The sequence below is a fragment of the Salvelinus fontinalis genome, chromosome 17 (genome assembly GCF_029448725.1).
Source record: "Salvelinus fontinalis isolate EN_2023a chromosome 17, ASM2944872v1, whole genome shotgun sequence".
Classification (NCBI taxonomy): domain Eukaryota; kingdom Metazoa; phylum Chordata; class Actinopteri; order Salmoniformes; family Salmonidae; genus Salvelinus; species Salvelinus fontinalis.
The window spans coordinates 12,828,244-12,849,673 of NC_074681.1; the positions used below are offsets into that span (position 1 = coordinate 12,828,244).

The following is a 21,430-nucleotide window of genomic DNA, read 5'->3' on the forward strand; positions in this document are numbered from 1 at the left end:
AGAGAGAGGTGTAGTTGACATTGTGTTCTAGCTAGTTCAGTATATTGTTTGATTCTCACAAAGCACTCCATTTTCATCCACAGCCAAGAGTTTTTCCTGGTCATGTCACATGCTCAGAACATACTCCTGGCCCTGACCATAACATTTCCCCCATCTATTTAACTCATTCAACCAAGAAGATAATTCATCTTTAATCAAGGTTGAAAACAATCCTCTCTCGAAGCCCAACCTACTCACCCAGATGAGAAGTTGGGTGATGACCACATTGGCCATTGCGCAGGACAGGTGCAGGGCAGTGCGTCCGTCCCCGTCCCCGTACGTCTCATTGACCTCCTCCTTGGTGCCGTGGGCCAGCAGCAGCACCACCAGCCTCAGGTCGTCCTCCACCACAGCCCGAAGCAGCTGCTGCCCCAGGGGCACGTCCGACTGGGGGACATCCATAAGGAACAGCTTCTGTTCATACTTTGCCCGGATCCAACGCTCCCTCTCCTCCCTGGGGTAGGACACAGAGAGATGACATCGGGGGTTAAAGAGGGTCAGTGAGGTTACAGAGGATCGAAAAACAAGGAACAATAATACAAATGTGTCCAGATCTCTCTATTGAGGCTTACATCAAATTGTAGTGATTTGCTTCTTTATTTTTTTATTTTTTTTTATTACATTTTATGAAAGTACAGACTCCGTCTTCAAAGTGGTATATCATACACTGTAGTTGGAGGAAAGTTATGCTGCTTTAAAAGTTGATAAACTTGTTATCCCACTTAAGAGACGAGTAGGAGAAAATGCCCTTCGAAAGTTTTGATGAGATTTTCACACTTCCTAGAGAGCTCTTCTTTGTTTAAGCCCATTCAGCATCGCTCACACCCTCTTGAACTTTAGCCTCACCCACCCACACATGTAAACGCATTTGAGTCAGCATGGCATTGTCCTCCAGAAAGCAGTCTCTCTACTTAAACCCAGCTAAATTCAGGGCAACAATATTTTTGAGAGCTGTAGCAACACTTTTGCAGTGCATATTTCCAAAAATGTGCGGTAGCAAAGATGATCTACATTCTGACCAGGGAAGCCTCCATTCTGTTATAGACAGAATTCTGTGACAAACCAATCATATTTCGGCATGTCCAACCACTCCATTATCTCAGCCAATCATGACTAGCCAGGAAGGATCCTTTCTTTCTCCCTGTATTGCTCAGTACTCTCTCCTTGACTAAACTAGGCTCATCATTTCACATTGTTATTCCTATTTACAGATGCCATTCTCAGATGCCATAGAGTATGTAATTAAGGCACATGAATGTTCACATGTTCAAGAAGGCATTTCTGATTAAAACAATTATAATAATTCAAAATGGGATTTTCAATTAAATAACTAGATATTTGTATTATAAAGCTATGATAAGCCTTCATAAAAAGACCTTCTTTGATCGTGTGGGTTGGGGTCGAAGGATATGCTGGCAGGCTTTAGAGCAACTGCATTTCGCAGCACTCATAGAGCCTAGACCACATCCGACCACTGCAGTGGGATGTCTTATTAAGATCAATCCTAACCCTCACTCCATTGTCTCAAGCATCTATTTTCTCTAATATGAAGCCTAGTGTAGACTCTGAGTGTCAGGACACTGACGATGGAAGGGCTCAGTGGAGGGGTCAGATGCTGAAACTGTATCCCACCTCCACTGATAATCGTCTGCAGCAGGAGGGTTACAGTCTAGCCAGCTATCTAAAGGTTACACATTGTGAACAGCATGTCTGCTGTGGACAATACAGGACAGGAGGAGAGGGGGACATGTTTTTATCAGCGCTGTCAGCCGTCAGTCTGAACTGGATAACTGGTGGAACCCCCACAAAGGAGGCAACCAGCGCCTGGGCCCTGGCCTCCCCTGGGGTGCCCGGGATGGGAGGCCGATCGATGGGCCTGAATGGCAGTCAGAGAGGGGGACTGGAGCTGGGGTTGGGGCTCCTTCAGTTATAGAGCCAGAGAATGGAGAAGAGAAGAGGAGGGCTACATCTCCCTCCATTCACTGCCAGTCAGACTTCTATCTCTCTATCACTCTACATCTTCAATCTCGACCCCCCCAGTTCTCTTTTCTCCCTCCCACACACAAACCGTCAAATCATCCCAAAAATTAAAATCAATACAGTGAATAGCTGGGCATGCTCAGTGTGGCTCTGACCCTGCGACCCCGTCGGGCAGAGTGATAAGGGAAGTAGAAAGGGGCTGTTGTTTGGGAGTCTGGGTGAGTGACAGAAAGAAGAGGGCTCACACTGATAGGGGAAAACGACTCTGTCGCTGGTTGGAGTGACAAGGATCCCCCAGGACACTGACTGTCTGCTAACCAGTCTGTATGGACACTAACGCCACATCACTCAGCACAAAGTCAGTCACTAGGCCTAGATAGCAGTCTAATTCACCTCAATCACAAATAGCTTGTGGCAATGCGCCGTGATAGAATGACGCCATCTGTCGGAAGACGATGTTTAATTGCTAAATTGTAATTATTTCGCCACTATGGCCTATTTATTGCCTTACCTCCCTAATCTTACTACATTTGCACACACTGTATATAGACTTTTCTATTGTGTTATTGACTGTATGATTGTTTATCCCATGTGTAACTGTGTTGTTTGTGTCGCAATGCTTTGCTCTATGTTGGCCAGGTCGGAGTTGTAAATGAGAACTTGTTCTCAACTGGCCTACCTGGTTAAATAAAAATAAAAACGTTTTAAAAAATCTGCCAGCCTCCCGGGTGGCGCAGTGGTCTAGGGCACTGCATCGCAGTGCTAACTGCGCCACCAGAGTCTCTGGGTTCGCCCCCAGGCTCTGTCGCAGCCGGCCGCGACCGGGAGGTCCGTGGGGCGACGCACAATTGGGCTAGCGTCGTCCGGGTTAGGGAGGGTTTGGCCGGTAGGGATTTCCTTGTCTCATCGCGCTCCAGCGACTCCTGTGGCGGGCTGGGCGCAGTGCGCGCTAACCAAGGGGGCCAGGTGCACGGTGTTTCCTCCGACACATTGGTGCGGCTGGCTTCCGGGCTGTGTTAAGAAGCAGTGCGGCTTGGTTGGGTTGTGCTTCGGAGGACGCATGGCTTTCAACCTTCGTCTCTCCCGAGCCCGTACGGGAGTTGTAGCGATGAGACAAGATAGTAATTACTAGCGATTGGATACCACGAAAATTGGGGAGAAAAGGGGATAAAATGTAAAAAAAAAAAAAAAAAAAATCTGCCAGACCCACTATACACAGCACTCCATTTCAGCAGCTTCAGCCTTAACTACAGGGGCGAATTAGCCTCTATTCTCTACTGACGGGCCTGGCCCACCATACAGCTGCCTTTGTCAGCCTCCGCAAAGAATTTGATGAACTGCTAAAGCCACTCAGCCTTGCAGATAAAAGAGTCACCCTGAACTCTCTCACTGTCCTTTACTCATTAAAGGATTGCTAATTGCACTGACAGAACAGAAATGGTTTTATGTTGAGTGCAGGGTCCATTAACACTTCACTTAAAGCCTGCATACATGCTTAGGCTATAACAAGTTATAAAGCATTATACCTCAACGGTTTAAGTTAAGTTTTACTAGTTCTTACGCAATTCTTCAAATTAGCTCAGTGCTACAGGAATAGCACTAAACTTGACTTATGACTTCCTATAGTGAACATTCAAAAACGAAAAAAGGACATTTTCTTAAGGTTGGGGGTGCTATGAAAGCAACAATGTAACCCTAATGGCAGGAGATTGGAGCGATGTAAGCCCTCCATCAAACCCTAGTCTGTCATTATATATGGACAAGGCTATTAGAAGATCAATGGGAACACAGAACCAGTGGATTGCTCTGGGTAGGAGGCTGACAGCCCATCCCACCCCCCTGGTTTCCACTTTCCACCACAGGAACCAAGGCCGAAGATCAAGTAAGTGTGAAAACTTCATGAATATCTGATCGATTTTGGGTAATTGTCTGAACAAATATACTACCAAATTTTGTTTGGGTAAATTAGGAATTTGTGATGAAGTCAAACAGAGTGGTTGGTCAAAGTTTTCTTCTGAGAGCTAACCCACTGAATGAATGCCAGATCGGGGGAGGAGAACACAGTGAATTGACATGAGCTAAATGAGGCAGAAAGTTAGCGCCAGGACGTGAAACAAAAAGGCTGAGAACCATTAACAAGATGTCAACGTATTCACAAAGCAGTCTCAAAGTACAAGAGCTGATCTGGAATCAGGTCCTCCCCTGTAGAATCTTGTTCATTATGATCTAAAAGGCAAAACTGATCCTATAGCCTCTTTGTGAATACAGGCCTTGAAGCCACAAAATCAGCCTAAAATATTTCCAAAAAGACCTCAATCCCAGTACTTCAGGTCCAAATGCAACCACACTATTACTTTAAAGAGTTCTGTTCAAGAAAATGGAAAGCACCCGGACAGACCAGTGGTGGGGACTCAAATTCCTTAGCTGCTCCACCACTTAAAAGGTAGAGTGTGAAAGGAAGTGAAATGGTAATCCCGCCTCCGTCTTTTGTTTGAAATAGAACAACAATCCAAACAGAGGTAGGGTTTAGTCAGTGAGGGGGAAAGCCGAGACCCTTGAAAAGGACACTTCCTCTCTGCAGGAGGAAGAAAAATAAAATCAACAGATTTAGCATGTCAAAGAGGGAGGAGAAAATAGAGGGAGAAAGAGAGGAAGATAGAGAGTGAACTTTCTCAGCAGGGCATGATATTCAGGAAATCAAGCCAATCATTACCTTTGACTGACACACACACACACACACACACACACACACACACACACACACACACACACACACACACACACACACACACACACACACACACACACACACACACACACACACACACACACACACACACACACACAGCTTTCCCCACCTTTGCGCAAATACAATACTCGCACCAAATTCCTCTGTTGCTTTGGGGACAGAGGAGACTTGTAGAAAAGAGAGTGAGAGCAAAGACCTCAATGAAAACCTCTGATTTTGTCTCTATCAATGATAAAGCATTAGTGCTTGGTGCGGCATTCATTTCCTCAGTCATTAAGTGTTATATCAAATGAAATAAAAAAAAGATTGTCACATACACATGGTTAGCAGATGTTAATGCGAGTGTAGCAAAATGCTTGTGCTTCTAGTTCCGACAATGCAGTAATAACCAACGAGTAATCTAACCTAACAATTCCACAACTACTACCTTATGCACACAAGTGTAAAGCGATAAAGAATATGTACATAAAGATATATGAATGAGTGATGGTACAGAACGGCATAGGCAAGATGCAGTAAATGGTATAGAGTACAGTATATACATATGAGATGAGTAATGTAGGGTATATAAACATAAAGTGGCATAGTTCAAAGTGGCTAGTGATACATGTATTACATAAAGATGGCAAGATGCAGTAGATGATATAGAGTACAGTATATGCATATACATATGAGATGAGTAATGTAGGGTATGTAAACATTATATTAAGTGGCATTGTTTAAAGTGGCTAGTGATACATTTTTAAATACATTTCCATCAATTCCCATTATTAAAGTGGCTGGAGTTGAGTCAGTATGTTGGCAGCGGCCACTAAATGTTAGTGGTGGCTATTTAACAGTCTGATGGCCTTGAGATAGAAGCTGTTTTTCAGTCTCTCGGTCCCTGCTTTGATGCACCTGTACTGACCTCGCCTTCTGGATGATAGCGAGGTGAACAGGCAGTGGCTCGGGTGGTTGTTGTCCTTAACCTGTTGAGGCTAGGGGGTGCTGTTGTCACTATTTATGTAAATCGTGTAATTTTTTAAACGGCTTCCTACTAAATTCTTGATCGTACAATATGCATATTATTATTATTGGATAGAAAACAGTCTCTGGTTTCTATAGCCGTTGAAATTTTGTCTCTGAGTGGAACAGAACTCATTCTACAGCAATTTCCCTGACATGGAGTCAGATTTCACACATTTTGGCCCCTGATCTGGAGTCAGTTTAAAGGCCACTGTTATTGCTATGAGCATACAGACACTGCTTACGTCTTCCCCTGGATGCCTTTACGTGATGACGATTTGAATGGTATCGATTGCGCAATCACAGCCCCTATAAAACAAAAACACGTGTAGGTAGGAACTCTTTTCCAGATGCGTCATGCGCGCGGTGGACACCGACCTGCACTTTTTCCAAGCACTAGTGAAGCCAGTTATATTTCTCCGGTCATGTTTCTACTCGTTATAGGAGTTAAAAACATCATAAGGTAGTTAATTTAAACCGTTTTATAGCAATTTATTTCCGTTTAGTGCGATTTTGGGACATTTATTTCTGAGACACTGTGAATCTCTGGGCACGGTTCCAGTTCATGCCGAACGCAATGGGCATTTCGACATGGCAAGAGGACAGCTTTCGACCAAAAGACGATTAGACCCAAGAAAGGATTCTTTGCCCAAGATTCTGATGGAAGAACAGCTCAAAGTAGGAACAATTTATTATGATAAATCGTGTTTCTGTCGAGAAATGTTAATCGCTTAGGACGCCATCTTGTTTGACGTAGCTTCGCTTGGCGCAAACTGTATTGAAAAGTAAGGATAATTTAAAAAATGTAAATCAGCGATTGTATTAAGAATTAAATTGTCTATCAATCGCTGTCCACCCTATATTTTTTAGTCACGTTTATGAGTATTTATGTATACGGCTAGATCACTGTCTAATATGGCGCACAACATTGTCTGACCAGCTGGGCAACTTTTGTCATTGTCTAACCATGATTTTGGTGGCTAAATATGCACATTTTCGAACAAACTGTATATGGATTGTGTAATATGATGTTACAGGAGTGTCATCGGAAGAATTCTGAGAAGATTAGTGAAAAAATGTATATATTTTGGCGATGTTTACGTTATCGCTCTCTTTGGCTAGAATCAATGTTCTGGTAACGTTTGCATATGTGGTATGCTAATATAACGATTCATTGTGTTTTCGCTGTAAGACACTTAGAAAATCTGAAATATTGTCTGTATTCACAGGATCTGTGTCTTTCGATTAGTGTATGCTGTGTATTTTTACGAAATGTTTGATGATTAGTAATTAGGTAAACAGGTTGCTCTATATATTTATTCTAGTCCATTTGTGAAGGTGGGTGCAATTGTAAACTATGACATCTACCTGAAATATGCACATTTTTCTAACAAAACCTATCCTATACCATAAATATGTTATCAGACTGTCATCTGATGAGTTTTTTTCTTGGTTAGTGGCTATCAATATCTTAGTTTAGCCGAATTGGTGATAGCTACTGGTGTTGGTGGACAAATAAAAGATGGTGTCTTATGCTAATGAGTTTAGCTAATAGATTTATATCTTTACATATTGTGTCTTCCCTGTAAAACATTTAAAAAATCGGACATGTTGGCTGGATTCACACGATCTGTGTCTTTCATTAGCTGTATTGGACTTTAATGTGTGAAAGTTAAATATTTAAAAAATATTTTTTTTTGAATTTCGCGCTCTGCCTTTTCAGTGGAATGTGGGGGGGGTGTGCCGCTAGCGGCACCCCAGTCCTAGACAGGTTAATGATCTTTTTGTCCTTCCTGTGACATCGGGTGGTGTAGGTGTCCTGGAGGGCAGGTAGTTTGCCCCCGGTGATGCGTTGTGCAGACCTCACTACCCTCTGGAGAGCCTTACGGTTGTGGGCGGAGAAGTTGCCGTACCAGGCGGTGATACAGCCCGACAGGATGCTCTCGATTGTGCATCTGTAGAAGTTCGTGAGTGCTTTTGGTGACAAGCCGAATTTCTTCAGCCTCCTGAGTCCGCGAACTTGATGATTGAGTTGGAGGCGTGCATGGCCACGCAGTCGTGGATGAACAGGGAGTACAGGAGAGGGCTCAGAACGCACCCTTGTGGGGCCCCAGTGTTGAGGATCAGCGGGGTGGAGATGTTGTTCACCACCTGGGGGCGGCCCGTCAGGAAGTCCAGTACCCAGTTACACAGGGCGGGGTCGAGACTCAGGGTCTCGAGCTTGATGACGAGTTTGGAGGGTACTATGGTGTTAAATGCTGAGCTGTAGTCGATGAACAGCATTCTCACATAGGTATTCCTCTTGTCCAGATGGGTTAGGGCAGTGTGCAGTGTGGTTGTGATTGCGTTGTCTGTGGACCTGTGTGCAGTGATGATAGTTTATTTACCTTATAGCTGACCTTTGTTTCAAAAGTTTAGTCTAAAGTCACAGAGGGTCTCTCATAAGACCAAAATAAACGGTACAATAGGATGTTAGATTCTGCTTGTTAGTTCCTGAGCTGAGCAAAGGATTCTGACCTCCACATAATTAAGTGGCAAATGGCGGAATGATTCTCCTCAACCCAGCCCACAGAGTCAACAACACATGACTGGATCCACATAAAGGGGAACAAACAAGGATAATTAGTCAAGCTCCAAAGACAAAGCCTAATAGGGATTTATTGGGGGAAAGAGACTGAGGCAGATGGGGTGGGACCATGGTAGCATTGTGTAAAGTGTCAGTGAATAGGCAAGACCAGAGAATGACCAATCCAGGCCTCCTCTAATAAAGGTACCATTGATTGGTCCACACATTAAGGGAGGAATCAGGATGCCCCCCCCAAACAATCTGGGTAACTCTCCCCACACCCCTCCTCCCTGCTCCTCAACTTTCAAATCAAATAGATGCACAGAGAGAGAAGGAGTGGTGGAGGGGGGGACTAGGCAATCTAAACACCTCTCACAGTGGGAGGGGGCGGCCTGTATAGGAGCGATTCCCATGCAACAGCCGGCAGTTTCACTAACACACATTGAGAGAGAGAGAGGAATGCTATTAGGCCCTAAAGATAGAGTACACAGAGGCAGAATACCTGACCCCTGTGACCCAAAATTAAGGAAAGCTTTAACTATGAACAGACTCAGTGAACATAGCCTTGCTATTGAGAGAGGCCGCTGTAGGCAGACCTGGCTCTTGAGATAAGCTATGTGCACACTGCCCACAAAATTTAGTGGAAACTGAGCTGCACTTCATAACCTTCTGCCAAATGTACGACGATGTAGAGACACATATTTCCCTCAGATTACATCGACCCACAAAGAATTCGAAAACATGTCCAAATTTGAAAAACTCCCATATCTACACTGCTCAAAAAAATAAAGGGAACACTTAAACAACACAATGTAACTCCAAGTCAATCACACTTCTGTGAAATCAAACTGTCCACTTAGGAAGCAACACTGATTGACAATAAATTTCACCAGGAGACGTGGAGGAGGCCGTAGGAGGGCAACAACCCAGCAGCAGGACCGCTACCTCCGCCTTTGTGCAAGGAGGTGCACTGCCAGAGCCCTGCAAAATGACCTCCAGCAGGCCACAAATGTGCATGTGTCTGCTCAAACGGTCAGAAACAGACTCCATGAGGGTGGTATGAGGGCCCGACGTCCACAGGTGGGGGTTGTGCTTACAGCCCAACACCGTGCAGGACGTTTGGCATTTGCCAGAGAACACCAAGATTGGCAAATTCACCACTTGCGCCCTGTGCTCTTCACAGATGAAAGCAGGTTCACACTGAGCACATGAGCACATGTGACAGACGTGACAGAGTCTGGAGACGCCGTGGAGAACGTTCTGCTGCCTGAAACATCCTCCAGCATGACCGGTTTGGCGATGGGTCAGTCATGGTGTGGGGTGGCATTTCTTTGTGGGGCCGCACAGCCCTCCATGTGCTCGCCAGAGGTAGCCTGACTGCCATTAGGTACCGAGATGAGATCCTCAGACCCCTTGTGAGACCATATGCTGACACATGCACATTTGTGGCCTGCTGGAGGTCATTTTGCAGGGCTCTGGCAGTGCACCTCCTTGCACAAAGGCGGAGGTAGCGGTCCTGCTGCTGGGTTGTTGCCCTCCTACGGCCTCCTCCACGTCTCCTGATGTACTGGCCTGTCTCCTGGTAGCGCCTGCATGCTCTGGACACTACGCTGACAGACACAGCAAACCTTTTTGCCACAGTTCGCATTGATGTGCCATCCTGGATGAACTGCACTACCTGAGCCACTTGTGTGGGTTGTAGACTCCGTCTCATGCTACCACTAGAGTGAGAGCACCGCCAGCATTCAAAAGTGACCAAAACATCAGCCAGGAAGCATAGGAACTGAGAAGTGGTCTGTGGTCACCACCTGCAGAATCACTCCTGTTTTGGGGGGTGTCTTGCTAATTGCCTATAATTTCCACCTTTTGTCTATTCCATTTACACAACAGCATGTGAAATTTATTGTCAATCAGTGTTGCTTCCTAAGTGGACAGTTTGATTTCACAGAAGTGTGATTGACTTGGAGTTACATTGTGTTGTTTAAGTGTTCCCTTTATTTTTTTGAGCAGTGTATTAGGTGAAATAGCACAGTGTGCAATCACAGTAGCAATATTTGTGACCTGTTGCCACGAGAAAAGGGCAACCAGTGAACAACAAACACCATTGTAAATACATACTATATTTATCTGTCGATTTATTTTCCCTTTCATACTTTTACTTTTTTCTTTTACTTCAAAAGTTTGGATTTGAAATCAAACAATGACTGAGGTTAAAGTGCAGACTGTCAGCTTTCATTTGAGCGTGTTTTCATCCATACAGGGTGAATCGTGTAGAATTTACAGCAGTTTTGTACATAGTCCCCCCATTTTAGGGGAGAAATGGCATTGGGATAAATTCCCTCATATGTCTATTAAAAGTAGTAAACAGTTTAGTATTTGGTCCCATATTCCTAGCACGCAATGATTACATCAAGCTTGTGACTCTACAAACTTGTTGGATGCACTTGCTGTTTGATTTAGTTGTGTTTCAGATCATTTTGTTCCTAATAGAAATGAATGGTAAATATTTTATTTTATTGTACCATAGGCAAGTCAGTTAAGAACAAATTCTTATTTACAATGACGGCCTAGGAAAAGTGGGTTAACTGCCTAGTTCAGGGACAGAAAGACAGAATTTTACCTTGTCAGCTCGGAGATTTGATCTAGCGGTTACTGGCCCAACGCTCTAACCACTAGGCTACCAGCCGCCCATAATGCATTTACATTTTAGTCATTTAGCAGACGCTCTTATCCAGAGTGATTTACAGTAATGAGTGCATACATTTTTCGTACGGGAATCGAACCCACAACCCTGGCATTGCAAGAGCCATACTCTACCAACCGCCACACAGACGATAGTGTCCTTTTAGAGTCACTTTTATTGTAAATAAGAATATAATATGTTTCTAAACATTTCTACATGAATGTGGATGCCATGATTACGGATAATCGTTAATGAATGGTGAATAATGACGAGTGAGAAAGTTACAGACGCACAAATATCACGCTAACCTCCCGTTACTGTAATGGCGAGAGGTTAGCATGTCTTGGGGGTATGATATTTGTGCGTCTGTAACTTTCTCACTCTTCATTATTATTATTATTAACAATTTATTCGGGATTATCTGTAATAATGGTAGCATCCACATTAATGTAGAAGTGTTTAGAAACATATTATATTCTTATTTACAATAAAAAGTGACTACAAAATGACACAATACATTACTTACCATTCATTTCTATTGCGAACAAAATAATCTGAAACACAACCAAAACAAACAGCAAATGCACTCAACAAATTTGTAGAGGCACAAGCTTCTACAAAAAGTAATTGCGTGCTACGAATATGGGACCAAATATGTAACTTTTAACTACTTCAATACACATAATATCTGCGTTTAGTTTTTTTGCCTGTAATTTGTGGTACAATCTGCAGAGTTCAGTGCAGTTACATGTGCTGGTGCCACTCAGGCAGTTTACATGATTGATTGAGGACCTCTATGTAGTTGAATGTGATTGTTTTTTAAAGATGTTTATTTTGTTATTGTGTGCTGAATTATATTGTTTTATACATATATACGTATATTTTATTATTCTGTTTTTATTGTAATGTATACAGGGCTTTCTTGTAAAATAGATTTTTGATCTCAATGTGACTCAATGTTTAAATAAAGGTTAAATAAATAAAAAAAGAAGTGAATTTGTCCCAATACTTTTGCTCCCCTAAAATTGTTTGATTTCAAATCCAAACCTTTGGAGTATAGAGCCAAAAGCAGAAAAAAATGCCTCACTGTCCCAATAACTACAGAGGGCATTGTATTTGCACATTGCTACAACACTGTCTGTACACAGTAAAAACTGGAGAAAGTAGTCAAATTAAATCATTTTAGAGTGTAATTATTACCAGCGACCGCTAGAGTGGGAGCAAAAATACAGATTAAATTCTATTGGAGTAAAACAGCATGACCACAATCACTAATGTTGGTTAAATTTAGATTTTGCCGTCATTGTCCATTTGCAAGTGTCTCGCGAAAAGAGTAGAGTAGACAAATCGAGAGCGAGGATCCGCCGAACATCAAAGTCATTCACAGAACCACAGAATTTCTTCATTTCTATACTTAATTAGAATTCCAGGTAAGTTCACTGTTATTGGTTAACTTTGTGTGCAAATTAAAACTGTTGAGCAACATTACAGCTAGCTAGCATTGTAGTGTAGGCTTACTGTTACTGCACGATTTGCATAGACAGATGCTAATATCTAGAGCTAATTAGCTAGCTAGCTACAGTAACATTAAGTTATACCACTTTTAGTGGTTCATGGACAGTATGTACACCCGATGGATCAGTGCATCACCTGTTTAAAATTTCAACAGAGCGGTATTAGCTATTATCAGTAGCTAGCGGACTTTACTGACTACTGCCAGCAGGTTAGTCAGTGCAACATGTGTTTTACTCTGAAAAGCGAGCTGTTAGCAGACAGTTAGCGGCAGTTGGTCTGTGCTACATGTATGTTTCACTCAAGTTTAGAGCTATTAGACAGTTTTAGCTGCAGTTTGGTCGGTGTGACACGTGCGTTTTACTCTGAACTTTAGAGCTGTTACCGGTTGACGTTTTTTTGCTGCAGTTTGGTCGGTGCGACACCTGTATTTTACTCTGAACAGAGCTGATGGACAGTTTTAGAGCAGTTTGGTCGATGTGACACGTGCGTTTTACTCTGAACTTTAGAGCTAGACAATTTTTAGCTGCTGTTTGGTCGGTAAGACACGTGCGTTTTACTCTGAAAAGAGAGCTGTTAGCAGACAGTATTTAGCGACAGGCAGGTCGATGCAACACGTGTGTTTTACTCTAAACAGAGCACTGCTCTCTTGTAATTTCTGCAAATTTGTATTAATGCAATTTAAATGAACTTTTTTTTCTCGTCATCAAGGATGCAGGCTGTACGCGTGAAGTACAGGGATTGTCAGAAGTACGTTTGCTACGAGGGGCAACTAACCTTCAAATCCTTTTTGGATTGTGGTGAGTAAAAAGTTTCAAATTTGACACAATATCCTATGGAACAACATACTTATACTGACACACTTTAAATAGACTTACCTTATATTTACTGTCAAACTGATTGCCGATTTCCTTGCTGATAATGAATAAAAAGGAAACTTGCGCCTCCCTAAATCACAGATCAGTCAAAGATTGGTTTATGTTTTGGGAGTTGTCTTATTATGCTCATCTGTAGCTGCGCTCATTGTCTTTGCCAGTCATTAATGGTTTTAAATAAGTGATTCAACATTTGCATGCCTCTACAATCTCAGTGTTGATAGCTATCTGTGGTGTATTGCTATAATACTCAGACTGCTGTTATAATAATTCAGTACGTGGCAGTAGTAGACAGCCTGTAGACTGCATATCATTGGAATTGACGTGGAAAGGAGCACTAAACCAGTTTTGGGGTTATGATGTTGACCTCTTGATTTCTGTCTTCTGTTCTGGTTTTTCTCTAAAAATACACAACATATTTAATGAATAAGGCTGTGCAATCTTGTTTTGTCTTCACAGTTGCCAATAAATTTGACGTTCCAAACTTGGACTTAAAAGTCTATGATGAATCGAAGACTGAAGTTGATGAGGAGGTGTTTGAGTTTCTTTTAAAGAAACAAGACCTTGGTGTGCTGGAGATTTGTTTACCCCAAGACCCAAATCCTGATGGTGAGTTGCTTATTAGCTTAGAGCTTCACATTCATCCATACAGTCCTGGCTAGCCTAACACATGTTCTGAATATGTGAGACAAGCAGATATATCTGCTGATTTCTTTTCTCATTTTGATATTTTAAAATGATCTTTGTTTCTGTGCTCACCTCTCCCACCCCTTTTAGAACAGTAGTGGGCCTAATCAATTCAAAATGTTACATTTTTGCATTCCCTTTGTCATTAACAAAAGTCCTCTAATCATAATAATGGATGTTTCCACCTAAATTGTGTTATAATTACAGTGTTAATCACACCAGTTAAATGTTAACATGATTGCTAGATTCGTTGAGCTCCTCTGCAAGCAGCTCCTTATCAAAATACAGTGGAGACAATGAGGGGGACTCCAGTGACACCATTATATTGCAGCAGAGTCCTGCTACAAGAAAGACAGCTAAGGATAATCGTCTATCTCATGTAATACTGAACATTTCCAGTTTAAACAAATGCCAAACTTGAAGATTGATTGATAAATTACATCAATGAAAGTTGTGAAAGAGTGATCATGGTGTGTTTTATTATACTTGCTATTTCATTGCTGTTTTAAAAGTGTTAGTGTGTTCCTTTTTTAAATGACTCCGACTTAGATGATCGAAGACATTCTGAAGAACAAACCTGGAGGTGAGAGGATCGTGAATGAGTATGCTCGGACAAAAAGCCTAACAGATAGCAGAATACGCGATATGGTCAAGATATTGGTTGCACAAATGACAAGTGAACATGGGTATATGTCATATACTCATTACATACCTTACCACCTAACACAATGTTTAGCAGAAGTTGTGATTTACACATCAATACTTTTGTTTGGAACTCAAACAGTAAAGTGTATGTGTGTCTAGGGCAAGTCCTTAAGGCGTGTTAAAGAGGACAACGCAAAGGGCATCATTACCTTGTTCCCATACCTGGCCGATCCTAGGAGCAAGTTTGGTTATGTAAGTACATTAAAACCGAAGTCTAACCTTTTTAACTCTCTGGGACTCTTACACCTTGATTATTTTTCAGAATGTCAATATTTAAAATGTTGTTTTACTGTTTGGTGATGTTTTTATTTAAACTAAAGATCTGTTAACATGTCTGTATGCCCACCATCTCTCCTAAGCTCAACGCTGGTGGTATAAAAGCCCAGTTAAGTTTTGCACTGCGAGGGTCAGACCTGTTGAAGGAGCAAATCTTCATCTATGGGCGCATCTGTAGTTTTTAGAATACAAATGTATATGAAGCTATTTTAACCTGCTCACTCAAACCGAATTATACTTTACTTTAGGAGCAGTATTACAATGCAGAAGATGGGAGTGGATATCTAGCATGGAGACTGACATTTGTTCAAAGGGAAGCATCAGAGGGACGACAGAAGACCATGCGTCAGTCACTGACGTGTAAGTGATTTTGATTGTTGTTAGTCTCATTCATGACACATGACCAGAGAATAATTGTATGTGAACATCTGTATAAGCAAGTGTTTCTTAGTCTCTTACCCTTTTAGTATTTCTTAATATTAATTCTGTTTCTGAGTCAAATAAATACTACTTTTCATCTGGTGACATAACTGCATGCATGGCCATCCTTGCAGAGTTTCTTATGACACAATACTGTATACTTGTATAGAGCAGACAAACCCAGTAATCTGTAAAAGTTTCACCATGTTACAGGTGGTCCAAAAGCTGATAGACCCCTTCAGAGAGGAAAACTGTCCAACAACAGAAAGTCTGTGTTGTGAGGCCATTGCACTGATGAAGCATAAAGCTGATGAAGCAATTGTAAAGGAGAAGATGAAGTAGACCTTCTACCTATCGCCAAAAGATGGTTCATGACCCAGTGAAGTCCTCTGAAATATTCACAGCGTTTCCAAGATTCCAAGACATAGCATGAATGGTATGTGGATCTTCGACTGCCTTGCCTTGAAACTGTCAGGACAATTGTTTTCTGTTCTACAACAGTCTGATTTGGACTGTGATATATTACATGACGATAGTGCCACAACATAATGTTTACTGTTCTGTCTTGACCGATTCCATCTTGTCTGCAGATTGAGCAAGATTTTAGTCTGATGTTTGGTGATGCAACCTCTGCAAAGTTCCTGGAGAAGTGGCCGACTCTCTACAAGCAGGAAGTCATTGACCAAAGCCGTGGCCTCACACAGACAGGCGACCTGCAAGACCTGGTTCAAAATGCTGAATCCATAACAGAAGTGGAAAATGGTATGCTGGAATAAAATTATTATACTAATGGAAGGGAGCAATATTTTTGAAAGCAAAATGGAATGATGTAACTTTCAGTGAAAATGTGTACTTTCAGGATGGGACAGTGACATGTCATCCATTTTGGTCCTTGTCCACCTTCTGCCACAGTCACCTCATGGCCGCAAGAGACCAAGAAAAATCTCAGCCAGACACGCCAGTGACCACATTGTGAAGTTTATCTAGGTGAGGTTACAGTTGACTGTTCTGTTCCAATTCCTAATCCTAATAACTACTTTTAAGATTAGGGACAAATCATGGTAAGATCATGTGTAGCTGTAATTTACATTTTCCCAAACTGTTTGCGAACAGTGACTAATTTTAATAGCACACTAATGAAGTTCTTGTGTCACAGACTGGGACCAGCATCCAGGGGCATCTGGAGAGAATCATGAAAAGCCTTCAACCCTATCTGCTTGCTGTGGGGACCCAGAGGAGTGTGATTCACAAGTACTTCATTGTGATTGTCAAACATGCAATACCTTGTAAGTCACCAGACATTCTTGCCTGTTTTGATGAGCTTTTCAAAGCTCATTTTGTCTTCGGTACTGTCACGCCCTGACCGTAGATTGCTTTGTATGTTTCTATTTTTTGTTTGGTCAGGGTGTGATGTGGGTGGGCATTCTATGTTTGTATGTCTAGGTTTTGTATTTCTATGTTTTGGCCTGGTATGGTTCCCAATCAGAGGCAGCTGTCTATCGGTGTCTCTGATTGAGAACCATACTTAGGTAGACTGTTTTCAAACTGGTAGTTGTGGGTGGTTATTTTCTGTTTAGTGTTTGTATCACCTGTCAGAACTGTTTCGGTTATTCCTTTTGTTATTTTGTATTTAGTGTTCAATTTCGAATAAATAATATGAACACGTATCACGCTGCACCTTGGTCCTCACCTTCTTCCAATGAATGCCGTTACAGAACCACCCACCAAAGAAGGACCAAGCAGCGTGGTAAGGAGGAGAAGCGATATCTGGAGAAATGGACATGGGAGGAGATACTGGAAGGCTAGGGACCCGGGCACAGGCTGGGGAGTATCGCCGTCCGCAGGAGGAATTGGAGGCAGCTAAGGCTGAGCGGCAACACTATGAGGAGTTAGCACGGCAGCGCAACAGGCACGAGAGGCAGCCCCCCCCAAAACATTTCGGGGGGGGGGGGCACACAGTGAGATTGGCGGAGTAAGGCGATAGACCTGAGCCAACTCCCCGTGCTTACCGGAAGCAGCGTAGTACTGGTCAGGCACCGTGTTATGCGGTGAAGCGCATGGTGTCGCCAGTACGTGCTCATAGCCCGGAGCGCTATAGGCCAGCCCCCCGCAAGTGCCATGCGAGAGTGGGCATCCAGCCGGGGCGGATTGTGCCAGCTCAGCGTGTTTGGTCTCCGGTATGCCGTTTCGGCCCAGGGTATCCTGCGCCGGCTCTGCGTACTGTGTCTCCGGGGCGCTGGGAGGGTGCAGTTCGCCCTATGCCTGCGCTCCGCCCATGCCGGGCGAATGTGGGCATTGAGCCTAAGGGAGAGGTGCGAGTGGTATGCACCAGATCTCCAGTGCTCCCCCACAGCCCGGTTCAACCTGTGCCTGCACTCTGGAGGGTCCGGGCTAAAGTGGTCATCCAGCCTGGAGGAGTGGTGCCAAGGCTGTGCACCAGAGCTCCAGTGCTCCCCCACAGCCCGGTCCATCCGGTGCCTCCTCCACGCACCAGGCCTCCTGTAGGTCTCCCCAGCCTAGTGGGCCCTGTGGCAGCCCCACGCACCAGGTTGTCTCTCCGCCTCCTCCCTCCAGGTTCTCCCTCCAGTCCTGAGCTGCCAGAGCCGCCCGTCAGTCCGGAGCTGCCAGAGCCGCCCTCCTGTCCGGAGCTGCCAGAGCCGCCCGTCAGTCCGGAGCTGCCAGAGCCGCCCGTCAGTCCAGAGGCGCCAGAGCCGCTCGTCAGTCCAGAGGCGCCACTCACTCCAGACTCGACCATCAGTCCAGTGGCGTCCTCTAGTCCGGGGTCGGCGCTGAGGGTTCCCGCTCCAGAGGAATTATTAAAGTGGGCCGAGCCAGAAGTGGAGCGGGGTCCACGTCCCTCACCAGAACCGCCACCGCGGAGTAATGCCCACCCAGACCCTCCCCTATAGGTTCAGGTTTTGCGGCCGGAGTCCGCACCTTTGGGGGGGGGTCCTGTCACGCTCTGACCGTAGATTGCTTTGTATGTTTCTATTTTTTGTTTGGTCAGGGTGTGATGTGGGTGGGCATTCTATATTTGTATGTCTAGGTTTTGTATTTCTATGTTTTGGCCTGGTATGGTTCCCAATCAGAGGCAGCTGTCTATCGTTGTCTCTGATTGAGAACCATACTTAGGTAGACTGTTTTCCCACTGGTAGTTGTGGGTGGTTATTTTCTGTTTAGTGTTTGTATCACCTGTCAGGACTGTTTCGGTTATTCCTTTTGTTATTTTGTATTTAGTGTTCAGTTTTGAATAAATAATATGAACACGTATCACGCTGCACCTTGGTCCTCACCTTCTTCCGATGATTGCCGTTACAGGTACCTTGTACAACCAGGATCTGGAAAATGTGTACAACTTCTTGCAAACCACAATTTATGAAATTGATGTTGATACCACTAAAGTTAATCTTAGGGTTGCAGAGTTGAGGTCTCGGATGCTGCATTGAGTTACTAAAAGTTTTGAAGTTACAAACGGTTAAAACGCAGCATAGGAAATAACCTTTTTCATTTCACACAAACTTTTTCATATCATTCATCTAAAATGTTGTTTTGCTTGCAAAAGCCCCCAGGGAAATGCTAATTCCTTGACAAAACACTTGAAGTTGGTCCACAGACTTTGTCCAGGAAAGACACTTGGTCTTAAATGCGGTCAGGCTGGTTGTTCACAAGTTTATGTCACTTTTTCTGGGTTCAGAAAGCATCTTCATAAAGCACATGAACCTTGTTCTGATCATGGTGAAGGCCCCTCTACAGCTGAAAATGTAGCAGTAAGTCATTTTGATGACTTGCCATCAACAAGTTCCCCTTCTTCCATGGAAGAGATAGTTGATGATATTTATAGTGGCTGTTCCACTGGATGTCATTAGGTGAATGCACCAATTTGTAAGTCGCTCTGGATAAGAGCGTCTGCTAAATGACTTAAATGTAAATGTAAATGTATATTCAAGCTAAAGAATCTGTGAAGAAGTGTCTGTCTATACAGGAGCCTATTAAAAGTGACATTGAGAGAAAGTCTCCTGAAAAAAAATGAAAATCCTTTTGGTGTATTAAATTCTGAAAGTAAGAGAAGGCAGTATTTGACAGAAAAGTGGTGAAGGGTAGACGAGTAATTTTCACCCTTTTTAGACTGCGACCAAACGTTATCTTTGAGTAAAAATGTATTAAATTTGAGTAAGAAATGACACTTTCCACAGATAATATTCAATTCTATATTGAGTGAATTGGCAGTAGAGTTGTTTCCATGTTAAGCTAAATAGAGTAAATTACAGTTGGTAGAGTTAAATATAAACACTGAATAGAGTAGAAATAACTCTGAAAATTGAACTCTGCAACAAGAGTAGTTTTTACTCTATTTAGACTGGGACCAAATGTTATCTTTTGTAGAGTATAATTGTATTCAATTTCATAGAGTGTACATAGCCATAATATAACATTTGAAATGTCTCTATTCTTTTGAAAAATGTGGGAGTGTAATGTTTACTGTTAATGTTTGATTGTTTATCTATTCCACTTACTTTGACAATTTAAACATGTTTACCATGCCAATAAAGAAAGAATTGAATAAAGAATAAAGAAAGAATTGAGAGAGAAAGATAGAGAAAGCTAGGAGAAGGGAACAGAAAGTGAGGAAAATAAAAGCGAGAAAAACAAAATCACCCACAACGGACAGAAAGCAGGACCCCAGAGCAGGTTGCTAGGGGTGAGAAATGAGAGAGAACACCAGTAAATGTCAACAGTAAAACTCCTAAATAAGACTCCCTACAGTCAACAATAGTAAAACTCCTAAATAAGACTCCCTACAGTCAACAACAGTAAAACTCCTAAATAAGACTCCCTATAGTCAACAACAGGGGTACAGCTTAGATGTTATCCTCAATCAGTGCTTGACATCTTTTTACTTATTTTGAAACTATCTCAAGGCCATTAGACTGTTGAACAGCCGTCACTAGCACATCAGAGGCGGCTGCCTATAGACATTGATTAGGAATCATTGGCCACTTTAAGGAAATGGATCACTAGCCACTTTAATAATGTTTCTGTATCGATCATTACTCATCTCATATGTATGAACTGGACTCCACACTATTCTATGTTATCTTAGTCACTTTTAAATTGTGTTTACATATTGCATCACCTATTTCATATGTATATGCTGTACTACACCACTGACTGTTAAACAGCCATCTCCAGCACATCAGAGGCTGCTGTCTATAGACATAGATTAGGAATCATTGGCCACTTTAAGGAAATGAAACACTAGCTACTTGAATAATGTCCCGTATCTGGCATTACTCATCTCATATGTGTAAACTGTACTCTATACTATTCTATGGTATCGAAGTCACTTTAATTGTGTAAATATTGCATCACCCATCTCATATGTTTATACTGTATTCGATACTATACCACTGTATTTTAGTCCAATGCCACTCTGACATATATGTATATCCATTCCTTACTTAGATTTACTTGTATTTTGGGTATATGTTGTGAAACTGTTGGATATTACTTGTTAGATATTACTGCACTGTCGGAGCTAGAAGCACAAGCATTTCGCTACACTCACAATAACATCTGCTAAACACGTGTATGTGACAATAACATTTAATTTTATTTATTTGACTTGACTTGGGCAGGAGCTCACCGGAGCGGAGTACCAGCACTTCAAATTTTCTACTGCTTGAGTTCCTATTCCTCTTATAGAATATTAGCTCAAAAGTATTGCTCCTGAATCTAAATATAAACAGTAGCGGCACCGAAATGAGTACCGGCACCTATTTCAGTCTAAGTCAAACACTGTTCTCAACTAAGAATAACAACTACATAAGAACCATGATCTAGAATCTAACTCTCTAGGATAAAACCCATACTTCTTCACTCATGCATATATAATGTTGGCTCAGAGATGATGATTCTATAGTATGGTTCTAGAA

General features: G+C 42.6%; 1 protein-coding gene across 1 annotated transcript in view; it reads right to left on the reverse strand.

Annotated features, from left to right (window-relative positions):
* Positions 1-21,430, reverse strand: part of LOC129813715 (arf-GAP with GTPase, ANK repeat and PH domain-containing protein 3-like) — a gene marked incomplete at its 5' end in the record, with an annotated part of 106,786 nt that overhangs the window by 3,452 nt on the left and 81,904 nt on the right. The window contains 1 exon segment of the mRNA XM_055866166.1: positions 238-493. Within this exon segment, the coding sequence (XP_055722141.1) occupies positions 238-493 (256 nt within the window).